General features: G+C 38.5%; 1 protein-coding gene across 6 annotated transcripts in view; it reads left to right on the top strand.

The window, feature by feature from the left end:
• ESRRG (estrogen related receptor gamma) overlaps positions 1–21,473 on the top strand; it is a 695,806-nt gene that overhangs the window by 520,042 nt on the left and 154,291 nt on the right. For all 6 annotated transcript variants that reach the window (XM_061382197.1, XM_061382199.1, XM_061382198.1 and 3 more), the window contains one exon: positions 6,094–6,210. In XM_061382197.1, coding sequence (XP_061238181.1) covers positions 6,094–6,210 — 117 coding nt within the window. The remainder of the gene's footprint in view (positions 1–6,093; positions 6,211–21,473) is intronic.

Below are 21,473 nucleotides of genomic sequence, written 5' to 3'. Positions count from 1 at the left end.
CTTTGAAAATAAAATAACACCCTTTATTTAATATACATTGATGGAATTATGACTTTTTTTTTTTGGCCACAAGTATGTAATGAATTATTATCCCACATTATACAATACAAGCTATAGCTATAATAATAATATTTTCTATTTCAAGTAGAATGAGGAGAAAGGAGTTAGAAACAAAGGAGCTTTAAACATGAGAAAGGAAAAGAAAGGGAAGCTGTATGGAAACCCTTTACTACCGTACACTAGAGAGGATTTTCTTTCCTTTTTTCTGCTTTTGGGCACTTAAAACAAAAATACTACAGATTATTGCCTGCATGTTTTTAATGCTCTGTAATTGTGTACTGAGGCAAATCCCATTATTTTTAAATCACTTAATGTTGGAAAACAATTGGATAAACCCCACTTGGAGTGCCCTGTGGGTCATCTCAAGCCATTTGGTTCTGTTAATAAAATTAAAACAATTGGAGGAAATATACAGATGCTTTCAAATTGGCTTTACAATGATGATGTCTGTACATATGAAAAAGAGGACAGCTCTTGGGAACTCCATGAAGCCCAATGCTGCATTACTGTGTGCGAGAGATGTGAGTCGGAAGTAAAGATTTGACATATATTTTTATTTTGAGATGCCATGCTAATTCACATCATTCAGCCCTTTCACTGCCAAACTGTAAAAGTCCATTAAGTGACTGAAAGGAATATACAAATTATCCACTGGCACTCCAGGCTGGAGTTTTACATACACCCTGTTATTCTATCCGCCAGCTTGCTGCAAGATTCTATTAAGCAGTAAGTGAGAAGATTATATTGCCTGCAAACTAATTGTACAAAAGACTCTGAAATAAGTCATCAGAGCCCAGGACCTTCTGAAAAGCCGCCAGGAGATATTATAAATTGCTCTATCATTCGTGCCAGCCTGGTTTCAAAACCCAGAGCGTCCACACGGACCTGATTGGCTCCGAAGCCATTGACAAAACTGGGAAAATTCCAATCGTGTCATGCATGGCTGCCCAGTGTGGTCCCTGGTGGTACCATGGAACAAGTGTGGCCCGGAAAATGGCAAGCTCTAATCCAGGAAACCTCCGTGTTTGAAAGGAGAATTTGAGAATGTGAGCAGTAGCTTCTGCACCCCCCTGAATCACTGTCTGGTGTTAACGTTCCAGGGGCCTGCAGTTACTACTGGAAATACTTTTGTCTCATTTCTACTCTTCGTGAATCGAAGGAAAACAAGTACCCCATCGAGATCATAGGGTCTCTTGGGAGTAGTGTGTTTGAGCCGTTACCAAAATAGATGTAAAACAGTGTTGCCCAGGTGCTTGGGGAGGGGGATGGAGCATGTTTTTAGCATAAAATGCTTTCTTCATTGAATACAAAAGCTACCAGGGAAGGTTTTTCAAGGGCAGAATCTTTGTAGACTCTGACATGGATCAAAGACCTTTGGGTGGGTGATCACAGCCAACAACAATGAACTAAGGGACTCAATGGGAGGGCTTGGAAATTAGAGAAGTTTTCCTCCAGCAAAGAAGTTCTTTAGAACGATGTTGATTTGTTTTTCAAGACAAAAAACCAGTGTTACTTAGTGAAATCAAGGTTATCATCCATGTATGTCAAGACAAATACAGCGAAACAGAACATTTGGCTGAAGGATACCAGATTCATTGTAAACCATGTCTATATACTTAGCTGGAAATGTATCATGTATGAAAACACTTGTGACCCGTGTATTTTCTTTGCATTCACAGTGAAATTTTTATAAGAGTGCCGCCTTTCCTATAGCTTTGGGAAGATTTCTTTACCCCCATGTTGTCATTTATTCATTTGTGACAGCACATTTCAATAATTTGCTCCCATGTGAGGAATTCACTGAGTCTCTGAAGCATGATTTCTGCTTGTGGGGATGTTTGTGTGTACACGGGCATCTGGGGCTGACTTGAAGCTAGAACCATCACACTCAGTTGTGTTGTGATTTGTTGACATACAAATCTTTATCTTTGTCTTCTTTGTAAGGTCCTAGATTCCTTAAGAGGTAGGAATTTTCTCTTTCTTTTCCAGCCCTGCACAGGTTCATGAAGGTTGGCTCATTTATATGCAGTGAGGATTCAGCCATAAATGAGACAGGACTCTTTCCCCTGAAGAACTCATCCTAAGGCCCTATGAAAAACTCGTCTGCCTTTAAAACGTTTCTCTTTGTCACTGAAGAATTATAGAATGTAGTAGTTGGAAACGAAACTGGAATTCTTCCTTATATGTGATCTAAACTCTCATGTGGAGAATGTGAAAATTCCCCTTCTGTTTCTGAAGAAATCTTAAAAATCTTTAGACAGTCATTCAGAGAGAAGGGTTATCCATAAATTTTGTTGGTATTATTGAATCATCCTTGAATGTTTCCTGTAAATAATTGTGTTATAATGAGATAAGCATTAGATAACCCATTTATGTATATGCTCCGTTGCTCAGTCCTGCCCGACTCTTTGCAGTCCTAGGGACTGTAACCCACCAGGCTCCTCTGTCCATGGAAATTTCTAGGCAAGAATACTGGAGTGGGTTGCCACCTCCTACTCCAGGGGATCTTCCAGACCCAGGGATTGAACCCACATCTCTTGAGTCTCCCTCATTGGCAGGCAGATTCTTTACCACTGCGCCAGCTGGGAAGCCCCAGTAACTCATTTAGTGCCATCTATCTGTATTTTTATACTACTTTTATTCTTATTTATATCAAGATGCACTTTTATTTCCTTTAAAACTTCTTACAGGTTTTTTTTTTTCTTCTTTTTTCACAATTAACTCTCCAGAAGCCTTTGTATTTTTCTTATTTTCCCCTTGATAGCAGCTCCCGTGGTTTTGCCATGGATTTCCATTTTTGTCAAAGGTATTTCTTGAAGGTTTTGAAAAATTAACTAGATTTTTACTTTTTTTAAAACATTTGTGGAATGATTTTCCTAATTTCTTCATATTGTTTCTTAATGGGCGACCCAGCTCACTTGACCTTGTGAACCCATGTGACAGCATCGTATTTAATGTTCATCAAAGTGACCCTGAGGCACCAAAAAATAATTTAAAATGTGTTATTTTACTTATATACTACTTTCTGGTGGAGTATTTCTATTCTTCATAAGTAATACTCTCCAGGATCTTATGATCTAATGGGTAATATGCACATGACAAAGTGAAAAAAAAAAAAAAATCTGGCACATTATGTGATGAGAGTACCCACAAAGGTAGGAGAACCTGGAAATCATTTTCTGCTAGGGTGGTCTGAAGATTCCATGAAAGCTTGGAATGGACTGTGAGTTGAATGCTGAGCCTTGGAAGTAATTTTAAGAAGGAAAGAGGGGCAAAGATAGCTCATCCTCAGAGGGAAGCCTGAAGGACACAGCAAAAATGGAATAAATCAAATTGGTGCATCAGGAAGTTCATGTAAGGTAATCATTGTAATGTTGCTGGAAAAGTAGATGAGAGTGAGATGGGAGCAGAGATTTTGTTGGCTAGATGAATATTTTATATTTATTCCGGAGGCCATAGGAACTTATTGATTTTTTTTTTTTTTTTAGTTGGGTTAATGACATGATCAAAGCCATCATAGGCAGAGGAATATGATCGTGGTATGCAGTGTGGATTAGAGGGGGACAGGACAGAGGCAAAGTGCCCGAGAAGGTAACTGCAATTGTCCAGGTGTGAGCTCACACAGGCCTGACTTAGGGGCCTGTCAGAAAGGCCTTGTTGCAAGGGATGAGAATGTAATTTTCAAAGAGGAAGAGGAACTGGTTTGAAAGGAAATATGATTATTTTTTGTGTGTGTGTGTGATGAGGCATTTCAGTAGAAGTTAACAGTAGTGGGTTAAAAGCGGGGCTGTGGTGTGGGGTCATGCCTTGATACTGGAAAGTGAACAAAAATTCATATTGACTTCTCTGGAACAAAAAAGGGAAGAAATGCTGTTTGGAAAGCATTTTTTCCCCCTTTCTAGCTAGTTATTATTTGGCTCTTCCTAAGAAAGCAGAGGCTTGGGTTTCTTTTTAAATAAGTACAAGGAGCACCATGCAGAATGGGTTTCCCAGGTGGCGCTAGTGGTAAAGAAGCTGCCTGCCAACGGGGAAGATCCCCAGGAGGAGGAATGGCAACCCACTCCTGTATTCTTGCCTGGAAAATTCCATGGACAGAGCAGCCTGGTGGGCTACAGTCCATGGGGATGCAAAGAGTTGGACACTACTGAGAGCAGGTGCGCGCGCACACACACACACACACACACACACACAGACCCATGTAGAATGCACAGATCTGGTAGTAGAATATTAATTAACCCCTAGAAAATGACTAGCAACACTCTTGATGCAAAATAAATTTTCAGCGAATCTCACAGTGAAAAATGATTCATTTAAAGTTAAGATTCTAAATCCTTTTATTCTCAGCCATGACCCAGCCAATCTGGTTCCTTTGACTTATCCTTGGTTTTCTGTGAGTGTAATACAGTAACACCGTAATTTCTCTGAGGAAGGTGGTGGTGTTGTGCTTCTGTTGATACAATTAATATTGCTCTTAATATTTAACCTATTATGTTAAAAAGTAGTTGCTTTTATTATTATAAATGCCCTGAATTAGAATGCTAATTTAGTCAGTTTTGATAGGCTCATCTCAAGTTATAATGTACAGGCTTTTTTCCTTTTTTTTTTGAAGTCATGCATCCTTAACCAGGTTTCCGTACTTAAAAGTGGTTAGGTATTACTTCCTGTTGAATTAGCAGTTGCTGAGTAGTTGAGTCTTTCTACAATCCTGCAATCCACTAATGTGATATTTAATGAGGAGACATCAGTCTGGAGAAAGGTAGTCAATATAAATCAGTGTTTACAAAGTGTGATTAACTCTGAAATATTTCATCAATGCTGTGGTCCCAGGCAGACTCTATGCTAATTACTAGAATCTGTGCATGTTTCAGGGGACTTGGATGGACCCTGAGTATTGCAAACATGGAGCAGCAAAATTGCAATTATGCTCGGACTGTCTCTGATGACAATTTATGCATTTGGTGTGATGACCTCCCCCTTCCCAAGAGGGCAATAAACAGAATGCATTTTCATTAGAGATACTAATGCACTTAATCACAAGGGGAAAGGGTTAGGAAGTAACGAAGGACCTTCCAGCTCTATGTGACAGAGTTGATAGGGGAAAGAGGCTTTATTTTAAAGGCAGCTTCTCTACAAAGCTGCAGGCAGCCCCAGAGCGTTTCCCACACCCTGTCATTGGCCCTAATTGAAAGATTTCAAGTTAGAGTTTGGATCTTCTTCTGATGACATCCTTATCATTTCACATGTATTGTTACTAATGTAAATGATGTAGACCGTCATATTAAAAGTATTATGTCATAGCTGTTTATTTTTGTATCTAACACTTCCATGCAGTTTGAGTGTTTGGGATTAGTTATGCAAGTAATGTAATAAACATGATGATGATGGTGATGGTGATAATGGTAATGATGATGGTCATGATGGTGATCATCCATCATCAGTAGACATTTTCCAAAGAGTAAAATTGTATTGTAAAGCTCTGGTAAGTGATGAAGTGAGAACTATGTAACTTTAGTCCCTGCCCTCAAGGAGCTTACTGCGCAGTTCCAAATTAGCCTGCTGATCATTTCACAGTGAGATTTATACTGTTCCGTGTCAGAAGGACAGGAAGCCTGATGCATCAGATGATTAGTAGCCAAAAGAAAGCCAGGATGGATGGTGTAGTTATATGGTTTTGATGTTTGTGTTTTTTATGGAAATAATCTGCTGGGAAATTTCTTTTTGATTCCAGGATTCTGGGAGACTGCTGCTTTGCTTGAATGGAAGAAGCATAATGTTTTAAAGGCAATTTTAAGCTCAGTTTTTTGAAGAACTTCACTGTATATCTCCTCTGTAGCTACTCATCATTCAGTGCATCTTCAGTGGTCGTAGCTGAGCATCTGGCTTCATGATATTTGCGACACCCTCATGATTCCTGTTGACATTTATTTGAGGGAAGAGGGCAGAAGTAGCAGAGTTGACGTTATCAGGGGGATGCTCAGATTGCCTGGGTCTTGCAAACCTAACAGCTTCTTTTCTTCACACTCTGTGTTTTAGGTAATATAGAATATAGCTGCCCTGCCACGAATGAATGTGAAATCACGAAGCGCAGACGTAAATCCTGCCAGGCTTGCCGCTTCATGAAGTGTTTAAAAGTGGGCATGCTGAAAGAAGGTAAGGCTGGGTGCTAGTGGCCTTGTGCTTTGGGTTGGGGATGGGAGGAGGGGATGTACAGGGAATTTCAAAAATGTTAGAGAAACCGGGAAATGCTGGGGTCACAGTAAGTACCCTGAATCTGGTGGCAGAATGCTCCTTCTGTACGCCTGAGCTCTTGATCCCTCATGCCTGCTTGACATCGACAGGGAGGGACAAGGTAGGACACGTCTGATGTGCAGCTAAACCCACAGGTATGTTGGCAGTGTGGGTTCTTTTCATCTTTGCAACTTGCAGAAAGCGGAGGGTGAAGAGCAGCTAAGAGGCTACTTAGTCATTGTCTTTTTGCTTTCTTCTCAGTACTACATATACAGCGAGAGCCCCTCATCTTTACTGAGGTGTCATTCATAAAAGTTGTATATATTTAAAGCATATGATTTGTATTTCATTATATATATATGTACAGTGGAATAATCACCATAATCAAGCTAATTAACATATCCATCATTTCATTTCATATGTTTACCTTTGTCTTTCTTTCTTAAAAATTAATCTTAGATGTAAAGCATTTGTTTTTCTTTTCTAATCTTATCTTTGGGACTATTTTCTACTATAAAGACTTTATAACAGTTCTATTAAAATTGTTGCTTTCAGTTGGGGATAATAGCAACAAACACAAAACAGTAACAGTGAAGATGTATTTTGTGCTAAACAAATTGCCTGAGTACACACACCAAACAAGCCATAGAGACAGGAGCTGAACCCAAATAGATTCTAGAATTCATTCAAGTCCCTCACTCATACTAAAGGTCCTGAAATCTTTGTATGTTTCAAGTATGTCTAGTGAAGCTTAGAGACAGAGAAAAATTGTTCTTTTCTGTGGGAAACCTCAGTTTAATTTTTGGTTTATTTTGAATGTATTTGCATATACGTATGTGCTTTTGTAGATGTGAATTTTACATACTACATTTAGATTTTACTGTTTCTTTCTCTTCAGAAAATTTGCCAATGTTTACAATAACTGATAATTTTATACAGTAACAAAATTAAAATACAGTGATTGAAGTTTGAAAGAAAATGAGGTAAATTAAATATTTAAATGTGTTGTTTTTATTGAGTCATAGACTGTCTTATTCCTGGGGTCAGCCTTATGAATTTGTATGATTTGTTGTTACTGGAGATCACCTATTTTTTTTCACTTTTAAATCCAAGTAGATCCAAGTGTTTATTTCCCATGAATGAACCAGAGCTTCAGTTAGCTATGGCATCAACAGATCTCATAATTTTTCCTGGCTTTTTCTTCCAAGTTTTTTTCTGTGAACAATATCATTGGAAGATGAGTAGATCAGACAATATTTGGGTACATGGAATTCACTCTGTTTTTCTCTTGTTCACTAAGAACTAACTTCTCCCTTAACTAAGAACAACTTGAAGAAAAATTGTAAACAGACAAGTGTGTAACTTTATCCTTAAAGCCTTATGGAAAAAGAAAGAAGATATTTTGCCAAAAATAAAATAGAAAGCAAATTGCCTGCAGCCACATGGATGGACCTAGAGATTATTGTCACACTAAGTGAAGTAAATCAGAGAAAGACAAATATCATAGGATATCACATATATATGTGGAATCTAGAAAAAAAATGATGCAAACATAAACTTTTTACAAAACAGAAACAGACTCACAATCATAGAAATCTATGATTACCAAAGGGAAAATCAAGGCGGGGTGGGATAAATTAGAAGTTTGGGATTAACGGATATATACTACTATATATAAAATAGATAAACAGCAAGGACAGGGAACTGTAGCACAGGGAACTATAATCATATCTCATAATAGCATATAATGGAAAAGAGCCTGAAAAAGATATGTATATATATAAATACATATAATGGGATCACTGTGCTGTACACCTGAAATTAACACATTGTAAATCAACTATTCAGTAATAAAATAAGAAAACAAATTACCTATTAGAATGATTATATATATTTTATATAAAATATGCCTATTTAAATTTTATACAAATTTATATTTTGATAATTTATATTAGTATGCACACACTGGTGATGCGTGTATGGAAAATGGAAGAAAGCCCAAAGATTGGTAACAGTGTTATACTGGTGAATAAAATTAAGGATGAGAAATGCTTTTGTTTTTGCTCTATAGCCTTTGGCACTGTTAGGAGTTTTCCACAGTGACCATGTCTTACATTTATAATCCATTTCCTAAATATTTAGTAAGTTGCTCTCATATGCCAGGCACTATTCTAGGCTCCAGAGATGCAACAGTGAGAATGATGGATGGTGTTGCTAGAGGAAGCTTATGTGAAAAATGCCAAAAGGACAGCAATTTTAACAAAGGAAAACATAATCTAACAGTAACAACCCAACTCATAGGACAAAGAGTTTTCCTCTGAGTTAGAACAGCGGCGATAGCTGACGTTGTTGTGGTGGAAAACCTTATCTTAGTGATTGCCTTTAAACCCAGTAACAGAGTACCAGACAAAACATATTTCAGAGTGTCACAAGTGATTGATTGATAGTCACTTTTGGTCTTTGTTATCTTTATGTTGCCAGTTAATTGAGCTGTGCACACATTCATGTCAGTTGTGTCTGACTCTTTGCATCCGTGTAGACTGTAGCAGCCAGGCTCTTCTGTCCATGGGATTCTCCGGGCAAGAATATTGGAGTGGGTTGCCATGCTCTGCTCCAGGGGACCTTCCTGATCCAGGGATCAAGCCCATGTCTCTTATGTCTCCAGCCTTGGGAGGCAGGTTCTTTATGATCTGGAAAGCCCCTAGTTGAGCTATAGAGACGTATGCTTATTCAAAAAGGCTTAACTTTTGAGTTTGGAGTTGAGGAACCTCTATTTTTCAAAAGCAAATCAGTGTTTTAAAACTGTTGTAAAAGTAATGTATCAATTAGCACTTAAAAAAAACTTTTTGGCCATACCACGTGGCATGTGGGACCTTAGTTTCCCGACCAGGGATTAAACCCACACCCCTCTCGCTGAATGGGTGTCTCCTCAATTTGGATTGTTTTTTCAAAAACTAAAGTACATCGTGATATGCCTCCATGTCCAATAGATAGAATTTTTTTTCATTAGTTTGATTTTACTGCTACAGTGTACTCACCTATTTGTCCTTCCAGGTTTAAGGAAGAAGTAGAAAACATATTTTCCCTTAAGTAATTTTCCCCATGGTGTTTTCAGGCAGGCGCAATCTTGAAGGGTGGTTAGAGTGACTGAAGAGGTGTGAACTGTGTTTAATTAAACATTGTTGGTGAAAGTAAATGGGATGGGTGCTTATCTATAATTCACACCTCTTCAGTTGCTGTTATCAAGCCTTTAGAGGGACTGTTTTCAAGGGAATTGCTGCTATTGCTGATATACTCAAAAAATAATTTATTTTCCTTTACTTCCTTGTGTGCACTTTGGTGGAAAAATATCTCTAAGCCCCCTCCCCCAAAGAGAAAAGAGGGGATGGTTATGAGTAAATATGGAATACTCTTTTTTCTTTTGTCCTTAAAAAATACAGTGAAATATTGTATTACATACTGCATATAAATGCACGATTATATTGGGCCATCTCCTTGCCTCAAGACTTACCTTCTCAGCCTGGAGAGAATGATACTGTCTTAAATATATCTTTATGGATGGAGAGGGATTTCAGTCCCATGCAGTATGTCAGAGATCATGATGTAGTAAATCTATTCAAATGTAAACCTGTTCAATTCAATTACCAGTCCATAATAAAATTTGCCTCTACAACCCCCGTGTTGACCACAGCAGTCCATACAGGCTGATGGCACAGCGGGTCTGGAAATTGACAGACAAAATCTATTTAAACAAAAAACAACATTAGTTCTAGAATCTGAAATGAAATCAGATTTCAACAGCTTTGATGGGAACCTTCTTTCCTTTAACAGATATTTTTATTCAACTAGCCAAGTGCATCTTAGATAAAATGCTGCCTGAGGGAAATGAAGACATTTTCATTAAAAAAGGGGTTTATAGAAAAATGAAACTTCCATTCTTTTAAAAATAATAAGCCTTGGTTTTATTGACTGGCATTTGTACTAATGATGTGGGACGAAGGAGTGGTTTAATCAGTAAACAAGTTCAGTTGCTTCACACTGTATGGGATTAAATTCTTTATAAGACGTGGCTTCTCATTAGTACCAGAATCCTATCCAAATGAACTATGTTTGTCTTTTTGTTTTTTTAGTTCTGTTTTTTTTTTTTTTTTTAAGATTTGTTTTTGGATGTGGGCCATTTTAAAATTTTTCATTGAATCTGTTACAGTATTGTTTTGTTTTGATTTTTTTTGGCTATGAAGCATATGGAGTGGGATCTTACCTCACCAGCCAGGGATGGAACCTGCACCCCATGCATTGGAAGGTGAAATCGTAACCACTGGACCACCAAGGATGTCCCACATGTTTGGTTTTAATATTAGAATTTCTGAATCAAAAAATTGTTACCAATGGAAGCAAAGAAACAGTTATGTGAAGAAAACGACAAAATTCAACAATAAAGCAAAACTGTGAGAAGTACAGTTAAAAAAAAAACAGAAGTAGCTTGTTTGAATCCAAATAGTTGCACCATTTCTGCATCCTGAAAAATCCCCTTCTCTTTTCTAGGTTCTACGTTCCGCTAAGGAATGATGGGCCAGGATTATTTTTTTCAGCATTATACCATACTGTATGTCAGGGAAAACCCATCTATTACAAGATATCTGGTCTCAACATTCCCTTTTCATTTTTTTCAGGTATTGTTTATTTGAAGGAGAAAACAAGAACTAATCAAGGTGCACCTATAAATCTGGTCAAGATTTATTTTTATTTTGATCTCTCCCCCTTAGTTATTTAAAAGGTATTGCAGGACATACAGGTTCAGTTTTCCCTCTGTCAGTGGCAAACAGAGACATTTTATGAAAGCAATAATTATTTTATTTAGGTATAGAATTCACTGATCAAAGATTGAAGAAGGGCTTTTTGTTCGTTATTGGCGTGATGGGTTTCACCTTGGCAACTCAAGTATTTTTCCTTGACTCTCGTAGGTGAAAACAAGAGATGCACATTTGTGTACAGTGTTATATTCCTCAGCTAAGCAAGCCTGCATGCCACAGTACAGATGAAGCCAGGCAACATGGCAGACTGGTTTGGTTATTTCATGACAAGAGAGTATGCTTTTTGCTTTTCCCTGAAAAAAAAGAGTTTACTTAACATTTCTAATCATCACTTTTGTCATCTGAAAAATGGTAGTGCCAATAATTATATTTGCAAATAAAAAGTTTGCAAATAAACTTTTATTATTGCAAATAAAAGTTGTTGCAAATATCCAGTAAGATACTGCAGGTTAGGTGCTCAGATTAGCAAGTGGCCCAGAATCAGGAGCAGTTCAATGTTAGCTATCGTTGCTGGTCAAACTTTATGGTCAGGTGAACCTAGAGTCAGGCCCCGGCTCTGTATACTCGTGGACCTGGGGCAAGGTATATGACCTCTAGGACTCAATTTCAGCCTGTTTATTTATAAATATAGAATTTAATCCTTTGTCTACCAAAGAAAATGGACAGAACACACACATTTTTAAATGTGTGCAAGAAGACATATAAGAATTCTACTAACCTCTTAGGTACATTAAATTTTCCTGAGGTAATTTTGATATCAGAGCATCATGGAAAAAACTGAGGAGAGAAATAAGTTTTAGCACAGCTCCATATTAACTAAGTTCCTCCCATATATCTGGCAAAACACTGTGTTTCTGCCTTTGATTCTGATTTTTCCACTACCTTGCATTGTTATTTTCAGTCCATTCAATTCTGTCTTCATTTCCATACATGCTGGGGAGCAGTTAAGCTAGTTTCTTTTTCATATCTTCTATTCCAAACTTCTATGAGTTTTGTTAAAAATAATATAATGTCAGAACTTTCCTAGTAGTCCAGGGCTTAAGACTCCATGTTTCCATTGCAGGGGTCATAGGTTTGATTCCTGCTCAAGGATAACTAAGAACCTGCATGCTGCATGGCATGGACAAGAAAAAATGATACAATGTCTATAGGAACATAATACTAATATATTAATTTTCAAGTGCCTTCTAAATACTTCCTCTGGAGAAAAAAACAAATGAGTCATTAAAACACAACAAATGATACAGTTATGTGTTTAATTGGTAACTGTATTTGCCTTTATAAAGTAAGCTTCTGTTATAGAGGTGCTCCATATAATCCCCTACTTTTAAAAAATCTGTAATACCATGAAGATGCCAGGTAGACAATTTACATGATATGGTAGAACTGTGAGTCTTCTTGTTCAGGATCAAGTCAAAGCAGTGGCTGGAAATCAGCATTTGAAATGTTACTCAGCGTGGAAAGGGCATGGAATATTACAGTTTCATTATCAGCTTAAAACCTCATTGGGAAAAGTGGGTCCCTGCATGTCAGATTCTCATTAATCAGATGAGGAGCTCAAGGATCAGAGTTTTAGTAACTTACCCAAGGTCCCATTGCAGATCAGTGGGTATGAGATGAAAGTCCTATTCCCAGGTCCCTCCTGTAATTGTATCATAGCATGTTTCAGCCTTGGCCCAACAAGGGTCTTTCATTCTCCAGCTGTGGGTCGATTGCCCAGCATCTCAGCAGAGCAGGCCATCTGTGACCTGAAAGATTCATTTAAGGGTAGAGAAGATGGGAAACAGTGCTGGCACTCGGGAAACAGCAGAACTTATAGGTTTAACAAGGGATATGTGCCCAAGATACTGGTATTAATGGCATTCATAAGGAAGGGACTTTTCCTTAGGATTCTGAATGGGGAAACCAGGTTTTTCACCTGGAGTTTAATGAGGTCACTGAAAATGCAGATGACTATGGGGATCCGTCTAGGAAATGTCTTTACAAGATAACTCAGCAGCTGGAACATTGGGCATATAGTGAGTTGGAGAAGGTGTTGTGTATCAGGAGTGGTGGAGGGAAGAATGACAAGGTTACTGTATTGTATGGAACAATATATTCAGGTCCATTCATTTTGGTCAAGATGAGTTACTGTCTGTATCTAGATAGGTCCCTGGGAAAGAAATTAGCCTGAAAAAGTTTGAAAATCTAGAATGAAATCTTTTGTTTTCATTTCTTGGTTCTCTGGTATTGGGTGGGTCAGAAAGTTCATTTGGGTTTCTCCATGCTGCCGCCGCCAAGTCGCCTCAGTCGTATCCGACTCTGTGCGACCCCATAGACGGCAGCCCACCAGGCTCCCCTGTCCCTGGGATTCTCCAGGCAAGAACGCTGGAGTGGGTTGCCATTTCCTTCTCCAATGCATGGAAGTGAAAAGTGAAAGAGAAGTCACTCAGTCGTGTCCGACTCTCAGTGATCCCATGGACTGCAGCCTACCAGGCTCCTCCATCCATGGAATTTTCCAGGCAAGAGAACTGGAGTGGGGTGCCATCACCTTCTCTGGGGTTTCTCCATAAGATGTTACAAAAAACCCGAATGAACTTTTGGGCCAATCCATACCTTAAAAGGGTCATGCCATCTATGCCCTACTTAAATCCTTTGACTTTCCAAATCATTTAAAACCCATCAAGAGTTGCCAGTCTCTATAGAGTGGAATGCTCTCATCTTTTGCTCTGTCTCATAGATTAGTAAGACTGACCTCGTGTTTAGGAAATGTTTGGGTAGGAGAAAAATGATAGAATATAGAGAATTCCTCCACAGTAGAGGATGCATTGTCCAGAGATCCTGTTTATTCTGATCTATCTCATCATAATCCATAGGATATCCTTCCTATTTCTACTTTTTAGTTTAGAGAAGGCATCATGTGTGTGTCCATATATACATAAATATGAGACCGAGCACAGATTATATGTTTATTCATTTAGCTGCCATTATATTTCTCTGATCAGTTGTCTGGAACCCCCAGGATGTAAAGAAAAATTATCCCAGAACTGTTTTCCCCCAACCACAGCTTGTGTCTTGATTTATATATGGCAGTGGGAACTCTGAGAGTCTTCTGGGTTTACCCTATCAGCAGGAGCAGCAAAGAGCAACTAACTTGTCTAATTACCCTTCTGTTTCATATCTTCTATTTTAATAAAATGTTCTTTAAAGACTGTAGCACTTTCCAGGTAGATTTTCTTTAAAAAATATAAAAGCTACTCAGGCCATTTATTAACAAGCAGATTTGTTTCTGCTTACTTAAAGAACCTGCTTAGTGCAATTTATCCTAGTGAAATATCTTTTGTTAAAACCTCTGAAGAAGACATTGCCAAGGTGAATTTTTTTTTTTTTTTCTCCAAGTCTAACATCATTATGCTGCCAAGTCGAAAACAGAAATTATTGGTAGGGAAATTTGGGTTCCTACTGCCTTCAAAAAGCAGAACAAAGAAAAAGAGAAAGCTTTAATGGTATTCAAGGGAAATATTTCTGTGTTAGATGACAGTTAATAGAACTGCATTGACCTCACTGGTATTTCTTGCACTCTCTGTTGTAATATTATCCTAAGAAGCTCCCTCATTAATGCAGAGTATTAAACAAAACTCCCAAGTTATAAGCAATAGCAAAGAGCACCTTTTTCGTGAGCTTTGTCTTGACATTAAGCCGTTGGGAATATACTTAAGGTGCCATGAAAACTTATTTCATGTACAGTTGCTGTACTGCCAGATGGTGGCTTTTTTTTTTTTTTTTTCCTTGTGCTTTGTTGGTATGAAACCTGGATAGTCTTGAAATGAATAGCAAGATTTCGAGGGTAAGAGTAATAACACTTACTGGTGAGCGCTTAATATGCCGTAGGCTATGTACTCTGTGCTCTAGTTGGATTTTTTTTGTTGTTGTTAATCCTTACAATGACTTCCAGAGTTGGGTATTTCCCCATTTCACAGAGGAAAGAAAAACTTACAGAGATTATGTTACTTGCCAGAGTTCTCACAAGGCATGATGGAGTCAGGCATTCCAGCTCTTCTGCCTATGTGCTGTATTTGTTTAATACAGTAGGAATATTCAAGTGTATATTTAGCTTGGGATTCTTCAGAAGCTATGGGTATTATGAGATACTGAGCTCTTAAAAGATTACTTAAATAAACCTTTTTTTTTTTTTTTTTAAACTAGGGCTCACTCGATTGCTTTGCGTTCTTCACTTACTTTCCAGAAATAGAATGGACTGTGTCAAAAGGCAGTGAGTTTCCCATCAGTATGAGAGCTGATGCAGAGAACAGTTTCAAGGATCATGTAGGGATTAGACTAGAAGAACTTTCATGTGACTTCGCACTCTGAGATTCTTGAGATCGCAACATAAACTTTAGAATAACTTGTCAGTTATAAACTGTGTGAATAAAGTACCAGCTACACGCAAGCTGTTCAGTTCCTGGGAACCCGATTTGAGAGTTCTCTGTTTCTGTTAGTGCATGACATCTTATTTAAATCCCAATTAGAGCAGAGGGGAACATTTTGTTCTGTGACATAGTTTTACTCTCTGGCTCCAATTTTTAGAAAGCCAAGTTCAGAACAAATTTCCTTTGAAGTTTTGCTTTTGTAAAGAGGAGTGAGTCTGATTCACTGACTTTGAGTGTCAGTCACCTCAGTTGTTTGGAGGATGTGGCCAGAGTGGACCTCTGGGATATTACAATCTTATCTGTCTTATAAATGAGAAAAATGGAAGTACTAATGTTTTAAAGATTTGTCTATGATTCTGTATATAATCCACGTGAGTTTTGGACTATCACAAATTCCCCATGGATATCTGGTTCTCTGGAACCGTTTTATATTTATATATTTGTCAAAAATGACAATTACATTAGAAATGAAGCGGATAGATTCTCTCCTGTGAACTTAGCAAAGGCAGCACTGAGAATTATTTGAACTGAATAAATCTGCCTTCGCTCGCCACATTTGTGTGAGAGAGGACAGAAAGATTGAAATTATAAGGAACGGTTCTTTTAGCTCCCTTCCTCGTGTTTTAATGGGAATACTATTAAAAGTTAATCATTTATTTGATTGTCCTCATTTGTCATTTCCATTTGTGAATTTGAAATAGGGAGCCAGCATTTATCTACTACGCTACCAATTTTTATTCCTCTTGGATTATTAAAAATCCCCAATGGGTTTTGCCCCAAGGGGGAAAAAACCTGCTTCAACATTTGCTCTTGCACCAGAAGTCTAGTGGCAGTGTGGTAAGTGGTGAGGGAGCGGGGAGGGGAGGCCCCTGCCATTTAGGACTCTGTTGGATGTGGAATTTTTTCCCCACCAGCCTCCAGACAACATATTTTTATTCCTTTTCACCAGTGCCCAGATATATCCCCGTGGCCCTGTTGTTTATGGCATTGGGTTAAATTTAATGGAATTCTCTGATGCACATTTGAATAAGGCCTGCTGAATGAAGAGCTTCACGGTTTCATTTCCCCTGGGCACCATTCCTAACTTGTCAGTTACCTTTCTGGTCACCTCAGTGTTATCGGAGGAGGCATCAGACAGTGTTTTTGTACACTTCCAAGTCTCCCTCCAGTGAAAGCAAGGGCTGGGTATTTCTTGAGAGATCGTTCTGGAGTTTCGTGTCTCTCTCGCTTAGTAGGTTGTCGAGCCACCAACCAGCTTCCCTAAGGCAAGCTGTCTGCAAAGGAACGAGCCAGCTGGCTTGGCCAAGGTTGATCAATGATGAGCGGCGGGCCGGAGTCCAGGTTCACAAAAGCCACTCAGCGGAGAGTAGGTCAGCGGCTTCCCCAAAGCCAATGAGCTGGCAGAAGTCGGAGGTGCCTGGTGCTCGCCAAATTCCCTGAGCCTGATGGTACTGGTGGGGAGTCCATCCTTGGGCTTCCTGGCAAACCAGACTTCAGTGAATGGCAGATTGTGCTGTTTGAGAGCCAGGGTGGCTTTGTGGCCGGGAGAACAGATACCAAGACTCTGCCACTCCCACCCAGCCTTCCCCCGCAGACCGCACAGCCCCAGCGCCCTGGAAGCCACTGCTCCCCAGGTGCAATGGAGTTCAGCTGATTATCCACATCCTCAATTTGTTTTCACCTGACTTCAGCTTTAATTGCTTTTTAATGTTGACGTAAGGATGAATCCTCGGAGAAGGCAATGGCACCCCACTCCATTACTCTTGCCTGGAAAATCCCATGGACGGAGGAGCCTGGTGGGCTGTCGTCCATAGGGTTGCTAAGACTCGGACACGACTGAGTGACTTCACTTTCACTTTTAACTTTAATGCATTGGAGAAGGAAATGGCAACCCACTCCAGTGTTCTTGCCTGGAGAATCCCAGGGATGGGGGAGCCTGGTGGGCTGCCGTCTATGGGTTGCACAGAGTCGGACATGACTGAAGCGACTTAGCAGCAGCAGCAGCAAGGATGAATCCTGCCATTCACAGGAAATGTCCTGGAAGTGATTTTGGAAGCAGGAAGCTTGATAGAGACCTTTGACAGAAGTATTAGGATTTCTGCTCTTTGCAAACGCCAGTTGGAAGAGCCCCTTCTTTTACATGGTGGTTGGGATGCAACAGGGGTGCGATGGCAGAATTCAAAGGGAGGATTTATTAGCGATCGCCCTTGGGTTAACCTGCTTCTCCAAGGATTATGCGTAGTCTAAAATCGTAATTTGTTGTTTAGTTGCTAAATCATGTCTAACTCTTTCGTGACCCCATGGACTGTAGCCCGCCAGAGGCTCCTCTGTCTATGGGATTTCTCAGGCAAGAAAACTGGAGTGAGTTGCCATTTTCTTCTCCAGTGGATCTTCCTGACCCAGGGATCGAGCCCAGGTCTCCTGCATTGCAGGCGGATTCTTTACCACTGAGCCACCAGGGGAATCATAATCCCTTCCCTATTTTTCTCATTGATTATACATTTTCAGCTGTGAAGTCTTTTCTATGTAGGCTCCATACTCCTAGTTTTACACTCCTTGACTACTTTACTAGCTTTTTTTCTTTTTGACTGGAGTATAATTGCTTTACAATGTTGTGTTAGTTTATGCTGTACAATGAAGTGAATCAACTATATGTATACATGTATCCTCTGCCCCCATCCCACCGCTCTAGGTCATTGCAGAGCACCAAGCTGAGCTCCTGTGTTATACAGACAGCAGGGTCCCACTGGCAAGCTGTTTCACACATCGTAGTGTATATATGTCAATCCTAAACTTCCAATTCATCCCACCTTCTCCTTCTCCCCTCTGTGTCCACATATCTGTTCTCTATGTCTGTGTCTCTATTCCTGCCTTGGAAAGAGGTTCATCTGTACCATTTTTTTTTTTTTTTAGATTGCACTTATATGTATTAATACACGATATTTGTTTTTCTGACTTACTTCACTGTATGACAAACTCTAGGCCCATCAGGCCTTTGGGGATGAGGGGAATTGAAGGAATAGACTGTAGGCAAGATTGAAATCATTTGCATTACCTTGTTTCACTTAGTATGTGTTTCTGCTTATCTCTGTAGTAAATTTCAGTTCTGTTTCTCACTGGGAAGTCAACTCCATTTCCTCCAACCTGCCTTTCAGATCTTAGCTACAAAGAGTTTTCCTTGTGGACTCTTGAGCCCTTATTTAGTGGCTTCTCTCTGTCCAGTTAATTTTCCCCAAACTTTTCTCTAAGACCTAACTTTTTTGAAACACAGAACTTCCTCTCCTTCTTACTGCCGCTTTGTTTTTTGAGCATTTTTTTTTCGTTCCAAAATTTCTTCTGAAAGTGAAGCTTCTTCACCAGTGTAGTGAGTTGTCATTTGGTGGTTCTGAAGCTTATGACCTTTGTCATTGTCTGCCCCCCGTCTCACCCCACCTGGATTTACCCCTCTGCTCTCTTAGACATTTATCTCTAGGCCTATTAAGTCTCTCCAATATCAACATTATCATAATCATTAATGTATTTGAAGCCAATTAAATGGCAATTACTCTGACCTTAGCCACTCTTAGGTTATTATCAATTCATGTATAATTTGGAAATATTTGGATAGAATGTGGATTCTGGCCGTATGGTCTAATTGATGTAAATATCTCTATGTGCTGTCCAAAAAATACACCCTGTTCATTGTAACACAAAGAATTGAGGTGGGGTTGTTCCTCCAAGAGCTTCTTTCTAACAACTTATGGACCCCAATCATATGTGTTCATCAACCCCATCTTCAAGTGTTTTCTCATCCACTTTTTATCCATGCCTTCAGTGAATATTTTCGAGGCATGCTTCATACCACTCACTTTATTAATGCCAGGGATAAAAAGTGAACATGAGAGGCAAGTTTCTGCCCTCATGGGGTTTATGATCTATCATCATTAATCATATGCCTGCTTATTTATAATTATACAGATTTTCTCCCTTTCTGAATTTTACCAGCCTTTATATTCTGTTTTGTACAATTTAGCATTTTGATTTCATATTTTCTATGTAGGGAAGTAAAAATAAAAGCTTGATGTCTCAGATCAAATGGAGTCGGTGACTGTGAATTGAGCCCTTGAAATGTGTCTAATGCAAATAAATTGTTGAATTTTTAATCTTATTTAATTTTATTTAAATTAAATAGTCCCACAGGGCCAGTGAGTAACATAGTGGACAGTGCTGAAATAGAATCTGAGTTCAATCCAAACTTTCTTACTTGCTGCATTATCTCAAACAAGGTGCTTGACCCTTTATCTGTAAAATGGGGGTTGTAATTCTAACTGCATCACAGGCTTGTTTGGAGGTTTAAATGAGGTAATCGATGTAATGTTCTTTGGCATAGTGCCTAGTAAGCAAATAATCTATAAGAAAATACTGTGTTAGTAATATTTTATATTCTATTAGTCACTTTAGCATTTACCATACTGCAAAGCATAAAGATCTTCAGAATAGACTATGACACCTCATAGTGATCACTTAATAGGTACTCAGTAAAATATAACTGATTAATTTTTTTTTTTTTTAGCCTAGTTTAGTAGGCTTTGAGTTACATTATTAAAACTTGAATGCAGGGATAATTTTTTCAGAATGATTTTTAGAAATAATTCTTGTACTATCATCACATACAAGTCACTTCTATATTTTTCTTTATATGTGTGTGACTGTGACAGAATTATATTTCAGAAGTCATGTTGTGTAAATTCTTATTGAGTACCCTGATGATACAGCAATAGATATATCCTGAATTTCAAGAAAAAGATATTTTTCATTTGTCTTGCCCATAGATATTTGATATGTTAATGAATTTAAATGAGAAAACTAAGACCTATTTTTTTAAATTGAAATATAGTTGATTTATAATGTGTTAATTTCAGGTATACAACAAAGTATTAAGTTATACATATGTGTATATATATATATATTATTTTTCAGATTCTTTTCATTAGAGCTTATTACAAGATACTGAATATAATTCCCTGTGCTGTATAGTAGGTCCTTGTTGTTTAAAGTGGTAATGTGTATATATTAATCCCAAACTCCTAATTTATCCCTCATCCCCTTTGGTAACCATACATTTGTTTTCTATATAAGGTGTATTTTAAATATAAATAACTCATATAAATAACTTGCCTAAGATCACAAAACTAGTAAATGGCAAATCAGAATTCATTCCTGATTTCTCAGACTCTGAAGCCCATATGTTCTACTGATATTCATAATGAAGTCTTTTGGTTTTTCTCTTAATTAGTTAATCTTTCCACGGTGTCAAGATTTGAAATATTATTTCCGGCACATGGAAGCCCCTGCTGTCCGCTATTACCTCCTTTTATGAGCAAGGAGACCTTGATTTCAGGGAATAGTTTTGGTGGCAGAACTATCTGAATTCCAGAATTGTTCCTTGTGATAGATATGCTGAAACAAGAGCGCTATGCAATCACAGGACTGTTTTCTGATTTCTGTAAATGTTGCTCTCTGTAGGACCACAAGATCATTTCTTAAAATTTCTACGTAGACTGTTCCTACTTTTTCTTAGAAATCATTTGAATCATGTTGGAGTTGCTGGTATCTCTGAACTTCACCCTTTCCAGGTAGACTATTATGGGCTGTTTAGCAGAAGAGACTGCCACTGCATAGTATCTGCGCCCAAGAGGCAGTCCAGGGCATCATCTGATGATTTCATTTTTCTGTTTGTAGAATCACTTTCATATTCTGCAGTCAACAGGTCCAAATGTATTTCTCAACGATTTCGTGTATGTCTGTGGGTCTCCCCAGAAGTCATTAATTAGAATCTGGAGGGGACAGTGTAGAAAAATAAAGCTCCAGTAATGGTGATAAAATAAAAGGAACAGCAATTCAATTCAGTCGCTGTATGCCTAGGAAATATTAGATAGAGAATCTCCTGGTTATCTCACAAATCTTTTAACTATTTGGTTAT

Source organism: Bos javanicus, chromosome 16 (assembly GCF_032452875.1).
Source record: "Bos javanicus breed banteng chromosome 16, ARS-OSU_banteng_1.0, whole genome shotgun sequence".
Classification (NCBI taxonomy): domain Eukaryota; kingdom Metazoa; phylum Chordata; class Mammalia; order Artiodactyla; family Bovidae; genus Bos; species Bos javanicus.
The sequence above is the reverse complement of the archived record's forward strand: the minus strand, read 5'-3'. Positions and strand labels throughout refer to the sequence as shown.